At 52.4% G+C, this 23,672-nt stretch overlaps 1 protein-coding gene across 1 annotated transcript; it reads left to right on the forward strand.

The window, feature by feature from the left end:
- Positions 1 to 5,789: 5,789 nt before the first annotated feature.
- Positions 5,790 to 23,088, forward strand: EVPL (envoplakin). The gene is made up of 21 exons (XM_062506038.1): positions 5,790 to 5,882; positions 6,331 to 6,485; positions 7,152 to 7,275; positions 7,918 to 8,043; positions 8,316 to 8,354; positions 9,010 to 9,171; positions 9,755 to 9,862; positions 10,498 to 10,593; positions 10,832 to 10,957; positions 11,799 to 11,945; positions 12,085 to 12,239; positions 13,507 to 13,604; positions 14,138 to 14,319; positions 15,045 to 15,223; positions 15,632 to 15,770; positions 16,315 to 16,508; positions 16,854 to 17,004; positions 17,590 to 17,673; positions 17,759 to 17,869; positions 18,471 to 18,563; positions 19,342 to 23,088. Exons 1-21 carry the CDS (start codon positions 5,820 to 5,822, stop codon positions 22,789 to 22,791), a joined length of 5,982 nt encoding a protein of 1,993 aa, XP_062362022.1. The 5' UTR covers positions 5,790 to 5,819; the 3' UTR covers positions 22,792 to 23,088.
- The last annotated feature ends 584 nt before the right edge of the window (positions 23,089 to 23,672 follow it).

The raw sequence follows: 23,672 nt of genomic DNA on the forward strand, positions 1-23,672 counted from the left end.
GACCGTGCCGAGCCCGGGACACCAGCTGGGACCTGGCCAACATGTTCAAGGGGGTGGGCAAAAGCTCCCCGAGCAGAGGTTCCCCTGTCAAACCCAGCAAGTAAGTGTTTCCCCTCTCCTCTGTCTGTGCTGTGTGACCCTGTTGGAGTACGAGGGATGGGTGATCCATGTCTTTGAAGCCACCCTAAGTGCTATCCCTATGTGGAGCAGCAGGAGATTGGGGTTTGCTGGGAGCTGATACCAAAATGTGCTGCCTGGCTGTTGTCCTTGTTTTTGGTGGGTTTTGTGCTCCTTCCTGAAGTGTCCTGCAGCCCCTGGGATGTGCAGCCTCTGGGTTGTGCTCAGATCATTGAGCAGGGAGGTGCAAAAAGCCCCTTTTGGGCAGGTAGGAGCAGGATAAAAGCAGCCTCTGTGCCTGGGTGAAGCAGGTTCTGCTCGATGGTGGAAAGGATCCGGGCCTGGGTCTGAGATCCTGGGATTCCCTGGCTGTGTGAGGGTGGCGTGATGCTGCCCTGGGGTCCCTGGAGAAGGATGCTCACTCTGCTGCTGCTCAGGTGGTGGAGATGGGTGAGGAGGGATTTGCTGGTAGCTGCTCTAACACAGCCTGGGACAGGCTGGGTCTTTGCAGGTCAAATCCCTGAGTTTGCTTCTTTCAGATCTGCTTGGAACAGCCTGGTCTGGTGGAAGGTGTCCGTGCCCATGGCAGGGGCTATGAACTGGATGTCTTTAAGGTCCCTTCCAGGCCAAACCATTCTGTGATTCCATGAAGAAATCCCCTCAGCTCTGAGGGAATGAGATGTGTGATGCTTCCCTGGGATCAGGGAGTCCTCTGGGAGGGAGTGCTCCTGCAGGGAGATCTCATCCCTCCCTCCAGCTGCTGTTGTTAACTCAGGATGATTCTCCACCTTCCTCAGCAATTTTGCATATGTTAGTTGATTCCATGGGAATTCTCTGCCCTGCCATGGTTGGAAGCTGAGGAAGTTGCCCAGGGGGCTGTGCTGAGAAGGGGACATGTAGGGTGAAGGGGGTGCTGGCCACATCTCTTGGGACCAGCAGCAGTCCAGCACAGTGTTTTTGTGTGTATCTGGGTGGTCCCAACGCAGTGCTGGCTCTCAAATGTGCTGTTTTGGGGTCCAAACCCCAGGTCAGCCAACAGCCACTGAGGAGGGGGTGGCTGGGCAGGGCAGCAGGGCTTGGGGACAAGGTGACCCCTCAAAGGTTGGGGCTGCTGGGAGGATGTCAGGAGCTGGACCTCTGCCATGGGAAGCTTCAGTAAAGCTGAGCACACACAAACATCTCAAAGGCAGGTCTGGGGGCTCTCTGAACACCAGGTTTTGCCTGGGGCCTGGCTGCAATGAGGCACCTCCCCAGCAGCCCAGGAGCTGTGTCAGGCTCCCTTTCATTCAGCCTTACTAATGCAATGTCTCCACCTCCCCATCCAGCTTCCGAAGCAGGCTGGGCATTCCTCAGGACCCTGCAGAGGGTTTGGGCAGGCTCTTCCCCAGCATGAACCTCTCAGAATAACTGGAGCTGCATCCCAGCAAGACCTCACACCTCTTCCTGTGCAGGATGGAAGCTGGAGCCAGGAGCACAGCAATTACTGAGCTAGTTGTGCTTGTTTCAGTAGGCACCAACATCAGACACAGCCTAATTCGCCTGGCCATGACCTGGGGCTTGGTCAGTGCCCAAAGTAGCTGAGAAAATGAAAGTGGATGAGTTGTGTCAGGAGCAGCACGCACTCTGCAGATGGCCCCAAGAAAATGTTGGTGGCCAACAGCTGCTCTTGGTGCCTCAGCAGCAGCTGAGTTTCCCTGTCTCTGGGGTTCATAATTAGCAGCTAGACCCCCAGAGAAGGTTCTTGGTCCCTGTGGTGTTGAACCTCCCAGCTGTCAGGGCCCTTTGCTGTCTCTTCTTGGTCGATGCATCCCAGGGAGGAAGCATCAGCAGCACAGATTTGTCCCCAAGGACATCCTGGATGTGCCCTGCTCTAGGTGGAGGCACTTCAGGGCTGAAAGGGAAAATCTTGAGAAGGTGGAATTGAATTGGATCTGGCTGGACTGGCTGCACCTGGGTGTGATTTTGAGAAAGGCTGTGGGTGGTTTGGGAGGTGGATGGCAAGTCATCTCCTGGGATTTAAGTGTCTCCTGGGATTGCTGCTTTTCCCACCATCTCCCTCTGCTTCTCCCCAGTCAGTCTGGAGCAGTGTGGACCCTGGGGACAGGCAGGGGGTCAGGCACTAACCCAGAACTGGCAGGGGGTCAGTGGTGGTCTGCTGGGATCTGCTGGCAAGTCAAAATATGTGTGTGTCAGGGAGAACAGTCCCAGCTTTGGGCCCTGTGGCCATAAAGCAAAGTCCCCATGAGGAAGGCACAGAGGGGTCAGGGACTGCAGTGGGTGGTACTGTGGTCCTGCCCAAAGTGCCCTACCAGGAGTGGGGGACAATCCTGCTGCTGCTGAGAGACACTGTCCCTTGTGTGCAGCTGGACTGTCCAGGAGGCAGAAAGTGGTACGAGAAATGGACCAATTAATAATGATAATAACAGTGCTGTGCCTCTCCTAGGCATGAGATAGCCCTAGGGAGGAGGCTGCCCTGGCTCCTGAGGAGGAGGAGCAGGAGGAGTTTTGCCCAGCCTTGTCCTCAGCCATTCCAGGGCTGTGGCTGTACCATGCTCTGTGTGTGCAGCTGGACCCGAATTTCGAGGGGCTGAGGGGTGTCCAACGTGAGCTTGTGGCTGCTCACATCCCACCTGATGCCAGGCTTCTTCTGTGCAGCCCAAATGTTCACCCTGAAATGCAGAGCCCAGCTCTGGGTGAGTGAGAGCTCCTGCCCAGGGGCGGCAGGAATGGGGCAGGGATGGGCAGGGGGACACCCCGAGGAGGGACAGTGATGCATCCCTGTCACCATGGGTGGGTGTTTGCACAGACTTCTCTCAGTACACCCCTGCTGCTCCTGAGATGATGTTCTCGAGGAATCATCCCCACTTCCCTGAAAATCAGGCTGTTTGCAGCAGCATCCTGGTCTCCAGCCTCAGGTGCCCTGTGCAGCACAGGCTGGGATGGGCTGAGTCCCTGTCACCAGGAGGCTGCTGGCATCTTTTCAGTCCATAGTTTTGTTGTGTCTCAGCCTAAACAAAGCCGATTCCTGTGCCCAACCTTAAGAACTAAGAGATGGAGTGCTCCAGTGTTTCCTTCAACCAGAAAGGGAGTGCCAGCAGGAATAAACAGGATTTTGTTGGTGATCTACCATCCCTGGGGAGGATGGATCCTCACTTCTCCCCTCTTGGAGCAGCACAGAGTTATCCACAGCTACATTATAAACGGGGATGGGCTCAAACAGGACGCCCCTTCCACACTCTTTGGGGAGGAGCTGAATTCAGCCAGACCTGCTGGGGGGATGATGGAGAGGCTCCGTCCCCCGGGACAGCCCAGCCCAGCCCGTGACTCACACTCTCCTCCCTGCGCAGAGAGCCCGGGCAGGAAATTTGGGTGGTGCTCAAGTATTTGCTCATGGGACACCACCTCATTCCAGGCGTGTCAGGGATGAGTGGGAGATTGTGTAACCTCCTGGGGAGGGGGGACCTCTGAGAGCTTCCATCCTGCTGCACGCTCGGGCTCACAGCCCTGTGCTGCTCCCACCCACCCTGCTGTGCATCTCCCCGAGCACTGCAGTCTACACCAGGAAGGGGCATGGATGGAGTAGGAGAGATGATTAACGGGATATAAAACACAGGTTGTAGCAGGGAATGATGCTTTGATGGTGGTGGATGCACCTCTTGGACTCCAGGATCCCTGAAATCAGACCCTGCAGAAGTGGCACTGCCACAGCACAGCTGACCCCTCTCACTTTGCTGATTCCAGGCAGCAAAGCTGAGGCATGGCTGGGAGATGCTGCCAGCCCCAAACCTCCGGGGCAGCTGAGAGCTGCTTTGTGCAGGCCCATGCTTGGGAAATTAAAAACAAGGGAGGGGCTGGGGAAAGGGGACAGGAGGATGCTGTGAGCAGGAGCGCTGGGGCTGTGCCTCCCCTGGAGCCACACAGGGTGTGCTCAGTGTGGGCTGAGCTCACTTCCAGTGGGACTGTGGCACTTGAGTGCTTGGCTTGGGGTGACTGTAGCACTCCCTGGCACGTTACAGTCACTTGGGGCTGTAATGAATGAACATCCCAGCATCTGTTCCAGCCTTTGCAATGAACTGTGGAGCAGCTGGAGCCACAGGCAGGAGCTGGAGCAATGACAGAACCATTAAGGGAATCATTTCCCCAGTCCCCTTTGTGGATTCAGGGGCTTGGAAGGAAAGCACATGGCTAAAGGTGGCTAAAGGGCAGACCTGGTGGCTCTGCTGCAGGACATGACCTTTCTCCTACCCTATTCTTCCACCAGAGAGGTACCAGCCTGCCCTGAAGAAGTGTCCCCCCACTCCAGCTGCCCCCCAGCGATGTCCCATTGTCTCTGCTCAAACTCTTTCCTCCTGGTCTCAGATCCCAGCAGCAGCACATAATGCACTCAGCCTCCACTGAACTTTGTCCCATCAACAGCATTCTGAGGGCTTCATCCCTGTGTGTTGCTATCACTCCACACCTTCCTGCCTCTGCCCACATCCTGGCAGTGCTGTGCTCTCCCTGCCTGCAGGGTAGGGCCGGCACTGTCCTCAAGGGCAGATGCTGTTAGAGCAGGACAAAGGTGGCACCGAGGTTTGTGCTTCCTTGTCCGCAGGGAGTGTTGGGAACCATCCCATGCCTGTCTGCAGGCTTTGGATCCAGCTGCTCCAGCAGGGGTGCTCATTCCCAAGGGTGGTGGTGGGATAAGTGCTGTGATGGCACTGTCACTGTGGTGGCACTGTGGTGACAGTAGTGGGGACCTGTTGTTGGGAGCCTTCAGTGAAGCCTCACTGGGGTGAGGAGGGCTGGTATGTGTGCCATGGCCTTGGGAGTCTTGGAATCATGGGGTATCCTGATTTGGAAGGGACCCACCAGGATCATCGAGTCCAACTCCTGGCCCTGTTCAGGACACCCTAAGAATCCTCCCATGTGCTGAGAGCATTGTCCAGACACTCCTCTAGCTCAGGCAGGCTCAGTTCTGTGACCACTTCCCTGGGAGCCTGTTCAGTGCCTGAGCACCCTCTGGGTAAAAAACCTTTTCCTGACATCCAACCTAAACCTGCCCTGACTCAGATTCCTGCTGTTCCCCAAGCTCTGAAAACACCACAACAGCCAGAGGGGCTTGTGGTCTGCATAGCAAGTCCTTGTCCCCTGCAGCCCAGTCTCGGGGTGGCACTGGGCTCTCCAGTGTCTCACTGGGTCCAGCTGTGGAGAGCTTCACATGGAAGGATGGCAGCTCTGGGTCAGGCTGAAGGGCCAGCTGTGCCAGCAGCCAAGGGCAGGCACCCAGGGAAGCCCCTCCAAACAGGGTGAGCATGTTGTGCTGTCTCTGCAGGGTGCTCCCCTGGCCTCCAGCCATCTCTGGCTTCAGGTCTTCCCACTCCAGATGTGGTTTTGATGCCTTGGGGAATCCTACAACAGTTTTTTCCCTTTCCCCCCCCACTGTTGTTTTCCCTCCTCTGATGTTTTTCTGAATCCACACAAAGTTTTGAGCATCTGCAGTGAGGAGTTGTGCAGATGGGCTGGGTGTTGTACTGTGTGTGTCCTTGACCACAGCTCAGACTCTTTCTTGACAGAATCAGAGGCGAAAGGGCTGAAGAATCAGGCCTGGGGCAGGTCCTGGGCAGTGATGGAGGGGGTGAGTTTTGCTTTTCCCACCCATCTGCTTCGCTGTTCCCTCCCTCAGGTCCTCCACAAACGAGCTGGCCGTGCTCATCTCCCGCATGCAGACAAATGCTGACCAGGTGGAGAAGGACATCCTGGAGACTCAGTCCAGACTCAAGCAGGTCAGCTGTGGCAAGGGTGGTGGAAGGTGAAAGGCTTTGCCTAGAAATTCAGTGTCTAGGACAGCAGGTCAGGTGTCTGCTCTGTGCCTGCTGGTGCAGGTTTGGGGGCTGACTCGGGGCTGGGGAGGAACAGACACCCCAAAAAGCCTCCCAACCCCTGGGGCTGCATCCCGAGGCCTCTCAGATTCTTTCTGCTCTGTGCCTCAGGCTTTGCACAGCCAAGGCTGTCTCGGCTATGGCAGCACAGCCCTGTGCCTCCCAGCAGCCCTGAGCTGCCAGTCTGACCACAGAACCCCTGGCAGGGAGGGAGCTGGAGCAGGAGGCTGAGCACCAGGGCTCCTCTGTGGTAGCTGTGTGGAGGATCCAGAACCTCTGTGTTGGCCAAGGACAGTGTTGTGAGGAACGTGTGGTCCAAAAAGGCTTTTTCTTCTGTCTACCTGGCCTCCAGGATTCCAACAATCACCAGAAGAACAAGGCTTTTGAGTTCCAGACAGAGAATGCCAGGAACTTGAAGGAAGCTGAGACCCTGTTGAAAGATCTTTTCCTGGATGTGGACCGTGCCAAGAGGCTGAAACACCCACAGGCTCCTGAGATAGAGAAAGAGTGAGTACAGTGGAGAGACTGGTGTGATGAGGGCACTGAGCTATTGGGAACCTCCTCAGGACATAGAATGAACTCCAGCCCTTGCCAGGAATGGTAGTTTCACTCTTCTTCCCACAGAGTTTAGCCTTAAAATAATCTTTTCTGCCAAATTATTTTAAAAAAATTGGTATACAGAGGGGATGCCAGAGCAATTGCCCAAGAGACCCCAGTCTTTTGGGAGCCCTTATGAAAGGCACTAGAAAAATCCAGAGCTAAAATGCGGCTCCACTCTCAGGGCAAATCCCCCTTTCCTCTGCCTTCCTTAAAAATACCTTTAATTTGGGGCAAACACAGAGTCAGAGGTGGAGGTTGGAGTGGGAGAACAGCTTTAGTTTGCTCCTGGTGCTTTTCTCCCCTTCACTTCCATCCCTTCTGTGTAGAAATCAGGAGGGAAGTTTCCTAGCTGGGAAGGGACAGCCCTGACTTCCCTGCAGCATCCTCCTGGGCATTAATTCCTGAGACATCCCTGAAGATGGAGAACAGCAGGACACTGCTGAAGGACACCAGTGCCACAAAGGGACAGCAAAGTTCCCTGGGTCTTGCAAGTGAAATTTGGACTCCTCAAGGCCCACCTTGGTTCTCGTGCTTCCCGAGTGACACAGGGACCTGTGCCTTTGTCCCTGGCAGCATCCAGCAGCTCCATGACCGTGTGACACAGCTCTGTGCCGAGTACCGTGCCCTCTACGAGCAGCTGAACGTCCCCGAGGTGGGGCCCAGGGTGGACTGGGCCAGGATCCTGGACCAAAAGATGGTAACAGCAGCTGGGTTTGGATGTTATCTCCCATCTCCTACCAGGCCAGATAATGTTTGCTGTTGTCTGTAAGGCTGTGCCAGCCACTGCATGCTCAGCATAATGCAGGGATGTTGGAGGTGGTGGGAATAATTCAGTGGCTCTGGGTGGAAGAAAGACTCTCCTTCTACCTCTTAAAACCCTCTGGAGAACCCTCTGAATTAACCTCTTCAGATTAAGAGTTACCAGAGGGGGGTCAGGTAGAGAGTCCTGCTGTGGGATGGAAGGATGGAGAACATGAAGTCTCCTAGGATTTTACAGCCCTACCTTTCAGGTTTCACACTGCAAGGTTTGGGTATGTGGACTGCCCAGATTGGAGCCAATTTGGCTTCCCCTGAAAGCTGGATAGTAATTAAGTGCATCCCATCCATGTCACCATGGGCAGGGGGCTGGCTCAGCTCAGGTCTGTAGCCCAGAGCTGGTCTGGTTATCTTTGCCCCTGTGTATGGCTGGGGAAATAGCAACCAAATGCAATAATGGGAAAGAACAAAAAAAATCCCCTGTGAGATACCAGATCTTTTCATGCCCTGCCAGCTCTGCCTGGGGTTTCTCCCTGAAATGAAGCCTTTTGCTTTGGTGTCTGCCCTGACTCCTTTTGCACAGAAACAAGTCAATGCAGGACAGTATGGCCCTGGCATGTCGGAGCTGGAAAAGCAAATAGCTGAGCACAACATCCTCCAGAAGGAGATCGAAGCCTATGGGCTCCAGATCAAGAACCTCCGCTCCGGGGTAAGGCACCCTCTGTCCCCTCCTTGTTCCTGTCACCCCACTGGGGACCCTGCAGGCTCTGCTCGTGTCTGTCCCATCTGCTCCTCCACATGGTGAATGCCCACCCTTGTTCTGCAGAGAGGGCCAGGGAGGTGGCTCCTGGATGGTTTCTAAAGAATATTCCATAAATTGGTTCATCAGCATTCACCACAGATTTTGCTAACAGCTTTTCTTTATCTTTTGTTTTGTTTTGTTTTGTTCACCGCCTTGGTCTTGGCTGTGTTGTAACCCAGGATGTGGCAGATTTAAAAAGCCAGTACAAGGACTTGCTGGTAAGTTCTTGGTGGTTTTCTGAGCAGATGGGGTCTTACAGCAGACTAACACCATCCCTGATGAGCAGGGAAAGCTCAGTTCAGAACAGGAGCTAACCCTGGGCTTGCAAAGTAAAGTTGTGTCCCTCATATCATTTCCCCATTTTCTTCCCTCTTTGGGATAGGTATAAATTGAAAGAACTCTTGCTGTCCTCAGGGTAATGCTGAGGGTGAGATCCATCTCTCTCCTCTTCATGGGTCATGGATCTGCAGTTTCCTCTGTGTCCATGAGCACAGGCACCAGAAGGCACCAGGAAAACCTGCCCACACTGTTCCAAATCAGGATTGGAAATGTGGAGGCTTGCCCTGATCCATAACAAGGGCTCCAGAGCAAAGGAGGTGGCCAGGAAGAACATCTTGGGTTTTACCCAGCTGGGCCCATGAAAGTTGACGCTGAAAATGGGATTTGTGAGAAATACAGCAGAACTGGGCCAGCTCTGAGACTGCCCCGGTACCAGCTCACACCTGGGATTCTGGTTAGACAAACATATCTTGTCTATGAGGAGGGAAAGGGGAACAGCAACCCCATCAGATAGGAGCCAGTGGTGGCAGGTTTCTCTGGAAAAGGACTCCCCAGGCTGAACACTGACCCTGTCTCCGTCCTGTGTGTGGGCAGAAAGCTTCCATCTGGCGAGGGCAGAGCCTTGGCAGCCTCTACCACCACCTCCAGGGCTGCACCAAGGAGTTGGGCTACCTGACAGAGCAGCAGACCAAGATCCTGAAGCAGGACTGGAGTGACCAAATTCTGGATGTCCAGAGCGTGCGCCGGGAGTACGAGGTGAGTCCTGCGGGGTGGCAGCGTGTCCTGGCCATGAAAGGCTGCCCAAGACTGGCACATGGCATCTGAAGGGTGCACCCCAGCCTCCTGCACACCCACCACCAGCCCTGAGAGAGAGGCTTTCCAAAACAGAGGAGGAACAGACCCCCGGGTCCACGCTGGAATTAGGAATGAGCTGCTCTGTGAGACCCCTCCAGGCCCCTGAGCAGGCAGGTGGGGTCATACACTGCAGAGCTGTCAGGGAGGCTTTCCATGGCCAGAGAGAAGGGAAGGGCTCAGTGCCACAACAGCCTCAATGGCCGCAGTACAACACCCAGTGACTGCCATGTGCTGGGACACAGAAAATGAGAGGGATAGTTGCTTAGGAAAATGCTCTTTGAATTAATGTCTTGATCCTTTCTGAGGCCCAAATGTGTCTAATTTGTTTTAGCTCTGCCTAGCCCCTTCTGTTTTTAAAAAAAACCCCAACAAACAAGGATGTCTGTGCTTTGGGAGCCTTATCTCTGTTACGTTTGGTGCCCCAGGAGACCACTCTGTGCTCCCTGCATGCTCCCAAGGGCAGAAAGTTTCTTTTCCCCTCCAGGATTTCAAGTCCAATGAGCTGCTCAGCCAGGAGGAGTTTGTGAACCACCTTCAGGATGATGGGGACAGGATGATTGAGCTGAAGCACCCAGCCATCAAACCTATCCAGGTAGGGAGAGGGGGTCTCTTCCCCAGCCCTGTGGGAGAATGAGAGTGCTTCTGTGCCTCAGGTGGAGGGTCAGAGGGGACTCCTTCACCTCTCCCTGCAGTTATTTACTCTTCCACACTGCACTGGCTGCACTGCAGCATCTTTCTGCCTGCTCCAGCCCTACAGTGAACCTGAGGGAAGTGCAGGGTTTTCACCCTTTCCAAAATTTCCAGGAGATAGAGGCTAACATGTGTGTGCTAGGAATAGCTCCCACTCAGATGCTCACACACATCAGTGCAGCCACCCTCACACTGTTAGGAAGTTCCAGCTTTGACATGCTGTGACTTCTCCCAAGTGAAAGCATCCCCCAGCCTCCAAAGCTGTATTTCCAAGCCTGCAGGTCCAGTGCCAGGCTAAGGTGGGCTCTCAGTCTCCAACACCACTGGAGCTGAGACCACTTGAGGAGTGATGGTGGCTCTGTGTGAGCCAGGTCCTTTTCATGGGGTGTCCTCACTCAGGCTCAGCATCAGGCAGTGCTTGGCACAGCTTTGTCTCTGCTCTTCCTCTGATCTCTACGATTTCTGAGGAAAGGAGACCTGAGGTGAGGGAGGCAGGACAAGCTGGAACCCACTGAGATGTGTTCTGTCCCACCACAGGCTCACCAGGAAGCTTTGAAGAATGAGTGGCAGAATTTCCTGAATCTCTGCATTTGCCAGGAGAGCCAACTGAAAACTGTGGAGAGCTATAAGAAGGTAAAAAGCAAATTCAGGGGCTGTGGCTCTGCAGGTCAGGCCAGAGTGGGTAGGCTGGGAAGAGAGACAGCGAAGAGGTGAGGATGGGAGTCCCTTGGCTTACACCTAGTAAAGGTATTTTGGGGAAACACCCCTCAAAATATCATCTTTTAGAGGTGCTGGGAACTGAGAGACCCCACAGGACTTGGAGACAGTAATGTTCCTCCATGCCTGACTGTTTCCCTGGCCACACCTCCAGTTCCAGGATGATGCTGAGGCTGTGAGTTGCTCCCTGAAGAAGATGAGCTCTGACCTGGACACCAAATACAGCAAGTTCAACAAAGACAGCCCCGGGGTGGTGTCAGATCTGCTGCTTCAGATGGAGGTGAGGCCTTCAGGGCTGGTGGCACCAGCCAGACCTCAGGGCAAATTCTAAGTTAAAACTCCCCAGTAGTTGACAAAGGTGAAGGGGAAGAGGTGGGTGAATAATCCTACAGGGATAGCTCAGCCCAGCTCTGTGCTGGGGAGGGGGAAGCCCAGAAGATCCACACTGCTCTGAGATGGCCCTGTCCCCACCAGTGACACACAGCCAAGCCCCAGGTCACCATCAGAGTGAAGGAGAAGTGTGGGGAGAAGCCATGTGTTGTCCCTAACATAAGACACTAATTAGAGGGCCTGGAGAGTGTGAGCCACTGGCATCCAAGCAGGGAAAGATCCTCCCATCTCCTCATCACCCTCATGAGCCAAGGGCAAGGGAGGGAATAAAGAAATCTGACCTCAGGGGTGAGATGGAGATAGAAAAGGAAGATTTGCCCTGGAGAGAGAGAGAGGAGACACATTCACCATGGTGTCTTCCCAAGTACGCAACACATGTCGCTCTCAGGAGCTGCTGGAATCTTGGTACTTTCTGACACTGGAATGCAGCCACCTCTTGGCAGGTGTTCCATTTCTGAAAAAGAAAACATCTTCAGGATATTTTATATGAAAGTGTGGGTTCACCTAAGGTTAGCCCAGGCTGTGTCCTCAACAGCAGATCTGTGAGCAAAGGAAACTGAGGAGAGCAATGGAAAGGGGAAGAAGGGAATGGAGGGATCAAGAATGGAGAAACTCCCAGCTCCACCCCACAAGGACAGATAATTGGTCCCAGTACACCTGCTGTAGTGTGACCCTCCCCTTCCTTCTTACCCACACCTGGTCACAACCACTGTCTCCCCTGTTTTGTCAAGAACGAGGAGAAGGTGTTGAAGCAGGCAGAGAAGAGCATCACTGACCTGAAGAGAAGGAGCAAAGAGATCAGCCCACTGAAACTGCGCAGGACACGTCCCTCTGAGCCCCTCACCCTGGACACCCTCTGTGACTGGGATGCTGGGGAGGTGAGAGCCAGCAGCACCCTCAGAAGGGACAGAGAACTGGATTCTTCTCTGGTTGCTCCAGATCTTGGCTCCATGGTGTGAGGAACTGTCTTAGGGCCAGAAAGCCAAGCTTTTCACTGGGTTTTGTGTCCTCTCCCAGGTGCAGCTGACCAGAGGGGACAAGTACACTCTGAAGGACAACAGTAACCCAGAGATGTGGGTGGTCCAGAGCAGCACTGGTGTGGTCCAGGAGGCACCTTCTGCTTGTTTCTCCATCCCTCCTCCTGACCCTGAGTCCATAGACAAGATCAATAGGTGAGTGTGCAGCAGAGACTCTGACCCAGAGAGGCATTCAGACTCTCTTGGATCATAACCTGACTGCAGAGAAACTGCAGCTGGGGACAGGCCTCTCAACTATCTGGAACTAAATCCCTCCTGGAGAAGGATTTTTCTTCACACCCAGGTGTCTCATCCAGCAGTACACCATTCCTCAACATCCCTGCACACAATGCAGACCTCACTCTCAATGAGTTTTCTGGCTTGATTTCTTCACCCAAACATGTGACTTGCATAGGTTTGACTAAATTCATTGCAGAATCAGTCTGGAGCTTGGGACTTGCCAAACAGGACAGAGTTATCTGTGGTATCTGCTCTCAGCCAGCCCCAGCTGGAGACTGAGCAATGCTTCTTGAGCCTCTATGTAGGTTTGCTGCCTGCCTACTCAGTCAGCTCCTGCAGTTCCCACAGGATGGGGTGGTGCTGCAGGGAGGCTGGCATTGCCTTTTTAATCATGGCCTCAGGCATTTGGGTAAATCAGTGCTGCTCAAGTGTCCCACAGCCCAGACTCAGAGCTATGCAGGCATGCCCAAAGTGGGAGCTTGGGTGCCCAGTGCCACGGGTGTGATTGCTTCGTTGTGTTCCTCAGTGTGTAACCCTCTTCACACATCCCAGATTATTGAATCCTTTGGATTAATGGGTTTCATGAATGCTTTAAAACAGAAATTCAGTTCCTCTGCACAGAGGAACAGCTCTCATCTGACAGCAGCCAGGCAAGCTGGGAACTGCTGGTTTTAACACACAGTGTTTAGCTGGAACAGTCCACAGCAGGGATGAGAACTGGCCTGGTCCCTCCTGTTCCCCCTCCTTCTGGTTTCAGAAATATCTTTTGGTCCTTCCAGCTCTGGCAGATCCCAGCCCTAGTTTCATTTGGCAGGAACCAACCTTACAAGTGAGATGTGGCATTTCTAGTGCAGCAGCCACTTGCACTTGTTGCCTGTAAGGCTGCAAAGTACTGCAGCCACATGAAATAAATTTCCAGCTTTGAAAGCTTCTGCTGAGAGTTGGGAACACTGGCTTCCTTGAAAGAAGTCAGCTGCTCAAACCAACCAGCTGCTCTTGCTGCTGTTCTCTTTCCTGAGGGATATCTCTGAGTACAACAGGCTGCAGGCTCCCAGCCTGTGAAGACACCTTCCCTTGCCTTTGGGGACATGTCCCCAGCACAGCCATGGAGCTGCTGCTGCTGTGCAGGGCTCTGTCAGTGCTGTGTCCCTTCCTGGCTGATGATGCCCCTCTCTGCTCACAGGTTGGAAGGGGAGCTGAACACGGTGAAGCAGAAGCGAGCAGCGGTTCAGAGCACCCTGAGACGCAGCCAAAAGGAGCAGATCCAGCCCAGCCAGCAAGGTTTGTCACCTGGACAGTCCAACCCTCTCTGTTTCCAGAGCACCCACCCAGGGCGGGCAGAGGCACCTGCAGCTCACACACAGACACCTGCAGAGGTCCCTGTGGGAGGATGCCTTCTCCTCCTGGCAAACAGCTGGCAAGAAAACCTGACTCCTGTCTCAGCAATTCACTCAAAGTCTGCTGCCCTACTCAAGCCTCTGAGATTGACTTCCAGCTCCATCAACAGCTGGAGGGTATTTAGGATTTCAGGGGGATGTGCCTATCCAGAAACCTTAATTAAACCTGCTTTGTAATCTGGGTCTCTTGCAGTTCTCTTCCCTAGCTGGGGGCTGTGGGATGAGTAGGCAGCCATGGCTAAATTCCAACTCTGGGTTATCTGTGTTATTCCCACAGCTGTAGTTCAAAGGCTCCCAGCAAAGCTGAGAAGGAATGTGTCTGCATGGCAGCACTTGGCTTTGTCTCTCCTTTGGAGCTGTGGCTCACCATGGCAGAGTGAAAACCTGGGGATTAACCTAAGATATGTCTCACTGCAGCTCTGTCCAGGAGCCCTCCAGCAGTCCAGGATGATCCCCAAGCTGACCGACTCCTCAGTAGTCTGGATCGTGTTGGCAAGGACTTAGTCCAGGTAGAGAAGGAGGTCTTGACCAGAGTGAGGTCTCCTGTGAATTACAGCGACCCTACAGATGACCTTGGCAGGAGGATCAACCAGCAGCAGGTGAGTTGAAGCAGGAGCAGTTTGGTAGCACCGTGTCCTTGGCCCAAAGCAGGATGATATGGAAATAACTCAGGAGATGACAGCTGGTGCTCCAAAGGAGAAAACCATGCTGCAATTTCAAGGGTCTCAGGCTGGCTTGAACCCTGGAAATGGGACTAAATGAAACCCTGGGGAAATGCAGGCTGTTCCCTTGGCTCTGGAGCAAGAGGGTCCATTCATTTCAGTGCTGTGGTCCAGGTGCCTGACTTGGGAATGCTGTCACCCCACACTCTCAAGTCTGTAACAAAGAGTCTAAGAGATAAAAGGAATTAATTCAAGGGCCAGCTTTGTCTCACCTGATGGCGTGTACAGACTTGTAAATGTCAGTGAGACAGGAAAAGAGGCAGTGCCCTGGAGCCCTGCTCCTTTCCTCTGGGTCAAGGTCTGGGTTTGCAGTATTTCAGCTTGTTCCATCTCCATCTGTGGGTATTTATCCGGCTCTGGCAGCAGGATGGGCTCAGGCAGGTAGGTTTTTTCCATCTCTGTCTATGTGGATGCCTTTCCCACACCCCGCCACTGCCAGACAACCACAGTCTGGATGGGGCTGTGCCCCAAGGGGCAGCTCCTTATGAGAGGGGCACCACACCCTGAGCCCCACAGCCAAATCCGCCCCTGAGGGAAACACATTTCCACAGCAGCACTGCTATGGCTGTGTTGGGTGACTGTGCTTCCATCTGGTATGCCAGGAAACAACAAAGAAACTTGAGAACCTGGGGGCAGCCAAGGATGCCTTGCAGAAGGAGTGTGAGACCTACCTTTCCAAGAAACCCACCAGCACCTCAGCTTCCCAGCTCCCTGTCACACTGAATGCCCTCAGGAGCAAGTACAACGATGTCAATATGCTCTCCAGCCTGTACAACGAGAAGTGAGTGATGGGGATGAGGGAAGGAAGTGTCTTTGCACAGGTGTGCCAACACAGAAGCATGACAGAAAATGCTTTTGATCTGTATGAGTGTTGGCTGAGGTCCAGCACAGGTTGGAAACCTCCCACCCATCATCAAAGGCGCCTCTGAAGGAGTACCTGTGTGTAATTTGTGAGTAGATTCCCCCCATCATGGAAAATCCACCACAGTGGGTGTGTGTCCCAGATCTGTGTGGTGAACTGCAACGTATCTGACTTGTGAGCAGCATAACAGGGGTGTGAGTGCCCGTTGCTCGTTCTCTGACATGTTGCAGAAGCTCTAATTTTAAGTAAGTTTAAACATCAAAGGGAGAAAGGAAGAAGAACTATGTATCTGTAGTTAACCTTGTCCTTCATTTTCCCCTTTCCCAGGGCTAAGGCTGCCCTGAACCTGGAGACTCAGATTGAGAACACAGACAAGATTGTCAGTACATTTGAGGCCAAGCTGGCTCAAGATAGCATCATCCCTGCATCCCCCAACGCCCTGCAGGATCGGGCCAATGACCTGCAGGTAGGGGAACATCAGGCTTCTCATTAAGAATGGGAGATCCCTGAGCTCAGGAAGCAATGTGGGAGGAGCTGGATTTATTTGAGCACCTTGAGGCACCAGTGATGAAGCCTTTTTGAGGACTTGTCCCTTGAAGATTTAATATTGGTGTTGCAGACTGACCTGCTCTCACTGGACAGCAAAACACTCTGTCTCTCTGCTCCTCCATTTGAAATCCCTAAAATACATCATGACCCCCTCAGCATCTAATCTCTGTTGCTCTGCCTCACACCTATCCCTAATCTTTCCTGCTCCAAATCTTCTTACCCCATCCCTGACACCCACAGTGACCTGATGTTTTGCCTTCCCCCAAACTTCTCAGTGCACTGTCTAAGACACCTCACATCCCAGCTTCCTTGGTGAATAAGCCTCACCTCTTCCACCTTGCATGTCACTCGGAGAGCCTGACCAGCCCCCAGTGCTGCCCAGTCAGTGACACTTTCAGGAGGGTGTTTGGGTGCTGCTCTGACTGTTGCAAACACAAGGTGTCTTTTTTTCTCCCCTGCAGAAGATGAGGCATGACCTGGTGGCCCAGGAGGACTGTGTGCTGAAGCTGAACAGGGGCCTCAAGGATGCTGAGCACAGCTGCAGTGCTGTGCAGAACAACTTCCAGGAGTACTGCCCTGACCTGCCCCGGCAGAAGAGGGAGGTGCAGCTCCTCAACGATCGCTACCACGCCGTGGCTGACCAGCTGGACCAGCGGTGAGGACCTGTGGGGTCATCTCTGCTCCTCTTAGCTAAGGTGGACTGGGGCAGGGGTCAGACCCCTCAGTGTGCTCTTCATTGTGGGACCCTGATCCTGACCACGGTCCTGTAATACTGAGGACCAGGTGTGTCCTTCTGTGTAGCTGCCACCTTCCTGTTCACAGCACAAGGCTTTGAGCTTCCAGAGTTGTGCTCCCCACTCAGCCATTGGTTGTCACCCCCTCGTTTTTGTTATCTTGGTGTTTTGTTTTGGTGATGTTTTCACCTTTCATCTTCCTAGGAATTTGCACACGAATCTTTGCCCTTCCCCTTAGTGTTCCTGTCCACTTTTGTGCTGTACAGAGAGAAGACCCTCAGAAACATCAGCCTCACCTACCAGCAGTTTCAAAACTCCAATGAGAACCTGATGTTCTGGATGAACAACCTACCCAAGCACCAAGTGAAGACCACTGATGGGCCAAGCCAGATCAATTACAAGCTGCAAGCACAGAAGGTGTGTTCCAGGGCAAGAACAGCCTGTAACTTTACAGGGATGGGACAATTTGCTTGTGAACAACACATGCAAAATAGTACCAGCCAACTCCTAGTTCTGTGCTCCCCCATCACAGTGAATGAACTAGGGAAGATTGCAGCCCATGGATGGTGTTCCCTGGTGTATCTCACCTTGCTGGGTTTATCTACAGTGCTGGTGTCATCATCTGTGCCAGTCACCTCCAGGCTGAAATCTTCTCCATGGAGAGGACAGTTTCAGATGCTGAAATATTGCACCTTAGGCTGAGATGTTGCATCCAAGTCCTCCTTTTTTCTCTACTTGAGTAGACTCTAAGCTTACTAGCTCAGACAAGGAGTTGTGGAGGTCTATGTGTTGTGTGCTATTTATCTTACTTGTGATAAATCAGCGTGGGAGGTCCTGGGCAAGTTTATAGCACTGCTGAGACACCCTAAAACCCTTGAGACTCTTCCTAAATGTTTTCCTGTTCCCACCATTCCCTCAGCTGAGCTAAATCTCTAGGCTGCAAGTGTATTACTGGACAGCTGGATTTCAGTGTGTCCTTAACACCACGTGTGTCTCCTGCAGAGGCTGGTGGAGGAGATCCAGAGCAAGGAGCCTGAAAAGAACGCCCTGATCAGGCTGTCCCAGAACGTGCAGTCCACGCTCAATGTAAGGAGGGGTTTTCCCATTTATTACTTCCTTAGCATTTCACCCAAGAGATCCCACCTGATTCTCATGTGTCTGGTCTGAACAGGACTATGAACTTGAAGCAGGCAAGTACAGCTCTTCTCTGGACCCTTCCCTGACTGACTCTGTTGCAAAGAGGCTGCGTGTGACCCCCCTGCAGGAAAGCATCCAGGCCCAGGTAAAATGTTAAGATGAAGGCATGGAAACCATTGTCCAGCTCATTACCCATGCCCCAATGTCCTGTGCAAGGCCTTAATCCACTCTTACAGCTACCACTGACTATGGTCCTAATCCCAGAGTCAGAGTCCTCAGGGATCTCTTTGTTCCTGGGGCAAAGCAGCATGTGAGATCCTGAATTAGGGTTGTGCCTGGCAGCTTGGTTGAGATTGCTGATGTTGCCTCCTCACCATATTGTGTATGAATATAAAATTTACAGGGTAGGTTTGTGGGGAGAGGAAGGAGCCAGAGCTTCCCTGTGCTGTTCCCAGTTACACCCTGTGTCACCTTGAGGCTTTTGCCAGCTGCCCTCCATCTGTGAATTTGGAAGACTGGACCCTGTGTAGACCTGCAGGCATCTAACAAGCATTCAAATAACAGGGACAGGAGCTGCATGAATCTTTAGACTCTGTGTCTCTCTAAAGAGTCAGATGGGAAGACACTCATCCCTTGATCTGTGCCATACACAAAATTGGTCCAGGTGAAGATGTGGCAGAGTCTGTCACACAACGGAGCTGTGTCTGGGTGAGGGCACAAGGCTCTCACTGCTCTGTCTTTTGCAGGAAAATGATGTCACCAAGCTCTACATGGAGCTGGTAGCAGAAAATAAACAGCAGCTCAGCCGGCTGGAGTTTGCCAAGAAGATCATTGAGAAGGTACCAGCTAACAGCTCACTGCAAGATTGGGGTGCTCTAGATTGGGGTTCAAATCTGGTCAGCCTGGGGCTCCCCCACCCCTTCCTGAGTCTCCATATCCAGGTGTGAGGAGGGACAGGAGTAGAAACCCTTCTGAGAAAAAGAACAAAAGAAAGCACAGTTTCACTGACACTGATCTTGGGTTGTGAGTCTTATCACCTCTGGGGACCCTCAGCTCATTACTGAAGCTGTAGTTTATGCTTGGGAAAAAAAAAAAAAAAAGATTAGAGCTTTTAAATCCAGTTCTCTTAGCCATAGCTAATCAACAATCACAGACTGAGAATTTCAGATTTGTTTGTGGGTGTGGTGGAATTCAGTGCTCACAACCTTCTGGAAACACCTCACAACAATAGGATTTTTATACCTCTCTAAGGTTTGAACCACCTGTAGGAAAGCTCTCGGGACTGAATCCCACTTTTAGTGGATTCAGGGAGCACAAGAGATTAAGCTGGGAACTGGCTGTGATTCTCTCCCTTGGCTGCAGATACAAGAAGGCAGCACAATGCACCTTTGTGGGCTGCTGCAGCACCTTCAAGTCAAGGGGAAGACCCACCTTGAGATGATGGGATTGTGTCCTCACTTTCCATTTACAAACAGCCTTATTTGAAGACTGCCAGAGGATTCTGTGCCAGTTTTGTCCCCCACCATGCCATGTCACTTAAAAGATCTCTGAGTTACCTTAAAATAATGACTTGGTTTTCCTGCCTTTTAAAAAAATTCTTTATTTTTTCCCTTGCAGAAGGAAGTGCATGAGGACATTGAAGCTGTACATGAGCAAACCCAAAGAGCTGAAAACAAAGCCACAACAAGCAGGGAATCTGAGGGGTTGAAATCACAGCTGGAGGAGGAAAGGAGGAAAGTGACCAGGATTGAGGAAGACCTGGAGGAACACAGAAACAAGCTGCTGATGTTGAAAACTCAGAAGCCCATTGAAAGAGTGGAAGAAAAGGAGGTTATTGAATACTACAGAGACCCACAGATGGAGAGCAACCTGTCTAGGATGCTACAGCAGATTGAAGAGGAAGGCAAAAAGAGGCAGAGCCTGCAAGAAGACATTGATGTGATGAGCCGTAAGCTTGCCCAGATGGAGAGCGAGAAGAAGGTTGCTCCTGCCCAGCTCCTCACCAAAGAGATCACAAAAATTGAGAAGGATCCAAGCCTTGATGGCCAAGCAGCCAGTCTTCGTCAGGAGATCAACCGTCTCCAGCAGGAAAGCTTGGCTGCTGCTTCTGAACTTGAGCAGCACAAGAGGGAGCTGCACATGCTGGAGCGAAAGCAGCCCAACATCCGAGAGAAAGTGGTGGTGAAGGAGCTCATCAAACTGGAGAAAAACCCAGAAATGCTGAAGTCTGTTAGGACCTTGCAGTTACAAATTGATGAGGAATCCTTCAAAAGAAAGTCTGCAGAAGAAGCGATAGTGAAAGTGAAGAACAAGATTGAGGAGGTGGAAAGACTGATTGAAACAGCAGAACCCAAAATTATTGTTAAGGAGGTGAAACAGGTAGAGCAGGACCCAGAGTTATTGAAAGAGACTTCCAAGCTTAAAACTCTCATTGAAGAAGAGAGGAGCAAAAACTTGATGCTGACAGGTGAGCTGGGAGAGCTGCAGAGCCAGTACAGCATCGCAGAGAAGCAAAAGCCCAGGATAGAGGTGAAAGAGAGGGTCAATGAGATCTTCTTGGTGGACCCTGAAACAGAGAGGCAGATTGCACACCTGAAAAGGGAGCTGCAGGAAGTCATTCTGAAAAGGACAAAGATTGACAGTGAGGTGGAAGAGGCCTTAGCAGAGCTCAAAGTCCTCAGGTCACAAAAACCAGAGGTGGAGTTTAAGGAGGTCATAGAGGAGGTGGTGAAACATGAAAAGAGTCCGGAGATTCTCAGAGAAATTGACAGGCTGAAAGAGCAGCTCAATGAGCTTGTGAACACCAACGGCAGGACCCAGGAGCAGCTTATTAGGCTGCAGGGGGAAAGGGATGAATGGAGGAGGGAGAGATCCAAGGTGGAAACCAAGCTGGTCAACAAGGAAGTCATCCGATATGAGAATGATCCCCTCTTGGAAAAAGAAGCAGATCGCCTGCGTCAGGAGGTGCGTAACATGTCCCAGAAGAGGAGAGCTGCAGAGGATGCTATCTATGACCTGCAGAATAAATACATGCTACTGGAGAGGCGAAAGCCGGAGGAGAAGGTGGTTGTTCAAGAGGTGATACTGACCCAAAAGGATCCAAAGCTCCGAGATGAGCACAGCAGGCTGAGACGCAGTCTGGATGAGGAGGTGAGCAACAGGCGTCGCCTGGAGCGCGACGTGCAGCAGGTTCGTGTGCTGGTGGAAGAGCAAGAGAAGCTGCTCAACTTTCAGGAGGATCGAAGCAAGAGGCTTGCACTGGAGAAGGAGATGAGACAAATTACACTGAGAATAAAGGAGCTGGAGGAGAGCCCAGCCCCAGTGCAAGAAAAGATCATTATGGAAGAAGTGGTGAAGCTGGAGAAGGATCCAGTCCTGGAACAGTCTGCCAGCAACCTGCGCTTGGAGCTAGACCGGGAGAAGATGGAGGTGCTGAGCTTGCAGAGGGAATGCAAGAACCTGCAGGTGCAAGTTGATGTCCTGCAGAAAACTAAATCCCAGGAGAAGACCATTTACAAGGAGGTGATCCGAGTGGAAAAGGACAGAGCACTGGAGAGTGAACGTGCACGCATCTGGGAGCTGCTGAGCAGGGAGAGGGGAGCCAAGCAAAAGGCAGAAGAAGAGGTACGGCGGCTCCGGGAGAAAATCGAGAGAGCTGAAGGCATGAAGAGAACATGGGCTCGTGAAGAGACGGAGCTGCAGAAAGCCAGGAACCTGGCCATCCAGGAGAGAGCCAGCCTGGAGAGTGAACTGCGGGAGCTGGAGAGGCAGAAGCAGCACAAAGTCCTCTTCCTTCGGGAGGAATCCAAACTGCTCAGCCAGCGGACCAAGAATGACAGGCAGAAGAAGAAGCAGCTGGAACATGAGGTTTCCCTGCTGGAGGCAGACATCCTAAGGGAGAAGGACCAGATCTACAACAAGGAGAGGTTCATTCGGGATCTCCAGTCAAAGGTCAACCGTGAAGAAATCAATCATGAGACCCAGATGAGAGAGACGAACCTCTCCACCAAGATCTCTATCTTGGACCCTGACACAGGGAAGGACATGTCCCCTTATGAAGCCTATAAGCGAGGTATCATAGACAGGGGCCAGTACATCCAGCTGCAAGAGCTGGAGTGTGACTGGGAAGAAGTCACCACCCTGGGCCCAAATGGGGAGGTCTCACTTCTCCTTGACAAGAAAAGTGGGAAGCAGTATTCCATCGATGATGCACTAAGGCTGAGGAGGATCACAAAGGAGGAGTACCAGTTGTACCGGGATGGCAAGATTCCCATCTCTGAATTTGCCTTGCTGGTGGCTGGGGAAACCAAGCCTCCCTCATCCCTCTCAATTGGCTCCATCATCTCCAAATCCCCTCTCACATCACCCACCACCCACCAAACCCAAACCTTTTTCCCCCCAGCCTCACAGAAGGGCATATGTGATGACACATCCCCCATCGCCGGGGTGTATGACACCACAACCAACAACAAGTACAACATCAAAACTGCTGTTGCGAAGAAGCTGCTCGATCCCATGACAGCTCAGAAGATCCTAGAAGCCCAGGCTGCCACGGGGGGCATCATAGACCTCATTTCCAGGGACCGGTTCTCGGTCCATAAGGCGATCGAGAGGGGGCTGATTGACAGGACCTACATGCAGAGACTGCTCAATGCCCAGAAAGCTTTCACAGGCATTGAGGACCCAGTGACCAAGAGGAGGCTGTCTGTGGGGGAAGCAGTTCAGAAGGGTTGGATGACCAAGGACAGTGCTTTCCCCTACCTGCAAGTCCAGCATCTAACTGGAGGGCTCATCGATCCCAAGAAAACTGGTCGCATCCCTGTGCTGGAAGCTGTCCAGACAGGGATGATAACGAGCAACCTGGCCAATAGGCTCCAGGATGAGTCCAACTATGAAAAAGATCTGATTGACCCTATCACTAAAGAGAAGATAAATTACAAGGAGGCCATGGCCCTCTGCCAGAAGGATTCTCTGAGCCACCTCCTGCTGCTCCCGGCCGCATCGGAGGGGTATCAGCGGTACCACCAGGCGAGCCGTTCCCCCAGGCTCTCACGGTTCAGGCATTGAATGGACCAAGGCACATGCTGGGGCTGGTTCCTTCAGGAATTGATCCCTTCAGAACACCTCTCCCCACAGAGGCAGCAGGCTCACAGGAAAGGTGCATCTAGCATTTAGGGCTGCCTACTCTTCTGTCTTAGCTATCTGCCTCCCAGCATAGCTCAGCCATGCAAGGAAGAAAACGTGGTCGTGGGCCTGCCACGGAGGAATCCTCACAGTCCACAGGTGCTGTTCCTTAATCAGCCCAGAGAGGGGTTGATTGAGAGAACTTCAGGGGCAGTAGGTTAGACATGGCTATGCCCAGAAAGGGGGAAGAGACAGAGTGTTTTCCAGTTGGGTCATTCTGCATGCAATAAACATAGCAAGTGAGTGTCTGTGACTGTGTTGTCTCTGCAAGCTGTGGCTGAAGGCACAGCTACTCCTCCCCCATGCAATCCCATGCCCTGCAGCCCAATCCACATGGGTTTTGTAGTCTCTTGCTCTCCCTGATCTCCCAGCACTCCCCTAAAATGTCCTCCTGCCTATGAGTGTATATTTTTAAAGATTTTCTTATATTTGTTCTTTAAAACCGAAAACCAATGGGACTTTGCTTCCTGGTCATTTGGACACCTCTAAAAGAGGGACTTGAACACCAAAGGGGTGCAGTCCCACCCAACAGTACTGGAAAATCCACACTTGCTAATTATTTAGGAAGTAAATAATTAGCAATAATTATATGAACTAATAAATGAACTAAAAGGAAGTTACTCCTCTGTGTAACTTTCACCACTCCATCCTTCCTGAAGCAAGCAATCCTCATCTCCCATATGTTCTTCCCCAGTATCTACCCTATTGTGGGGCATCCCCCAGGTTTAGGGGATGAGAAAATTATCTTCTATATTCATATCAGC

The sequence above is a fragment of the Cinclus cinclus genome, chromosome 20 (assembly GCF_963662255.1).
Source record: "Cinclus cinclus chromosome 20, bCinCin1.1, whole genome shotgun sequence".
Classification (NCBI taxonomy): Eukaryota; Metazoa; Chordata; class Aves; order Passeriformes; family Cinclidae; genus Cinclus; species Cinclus cinclus.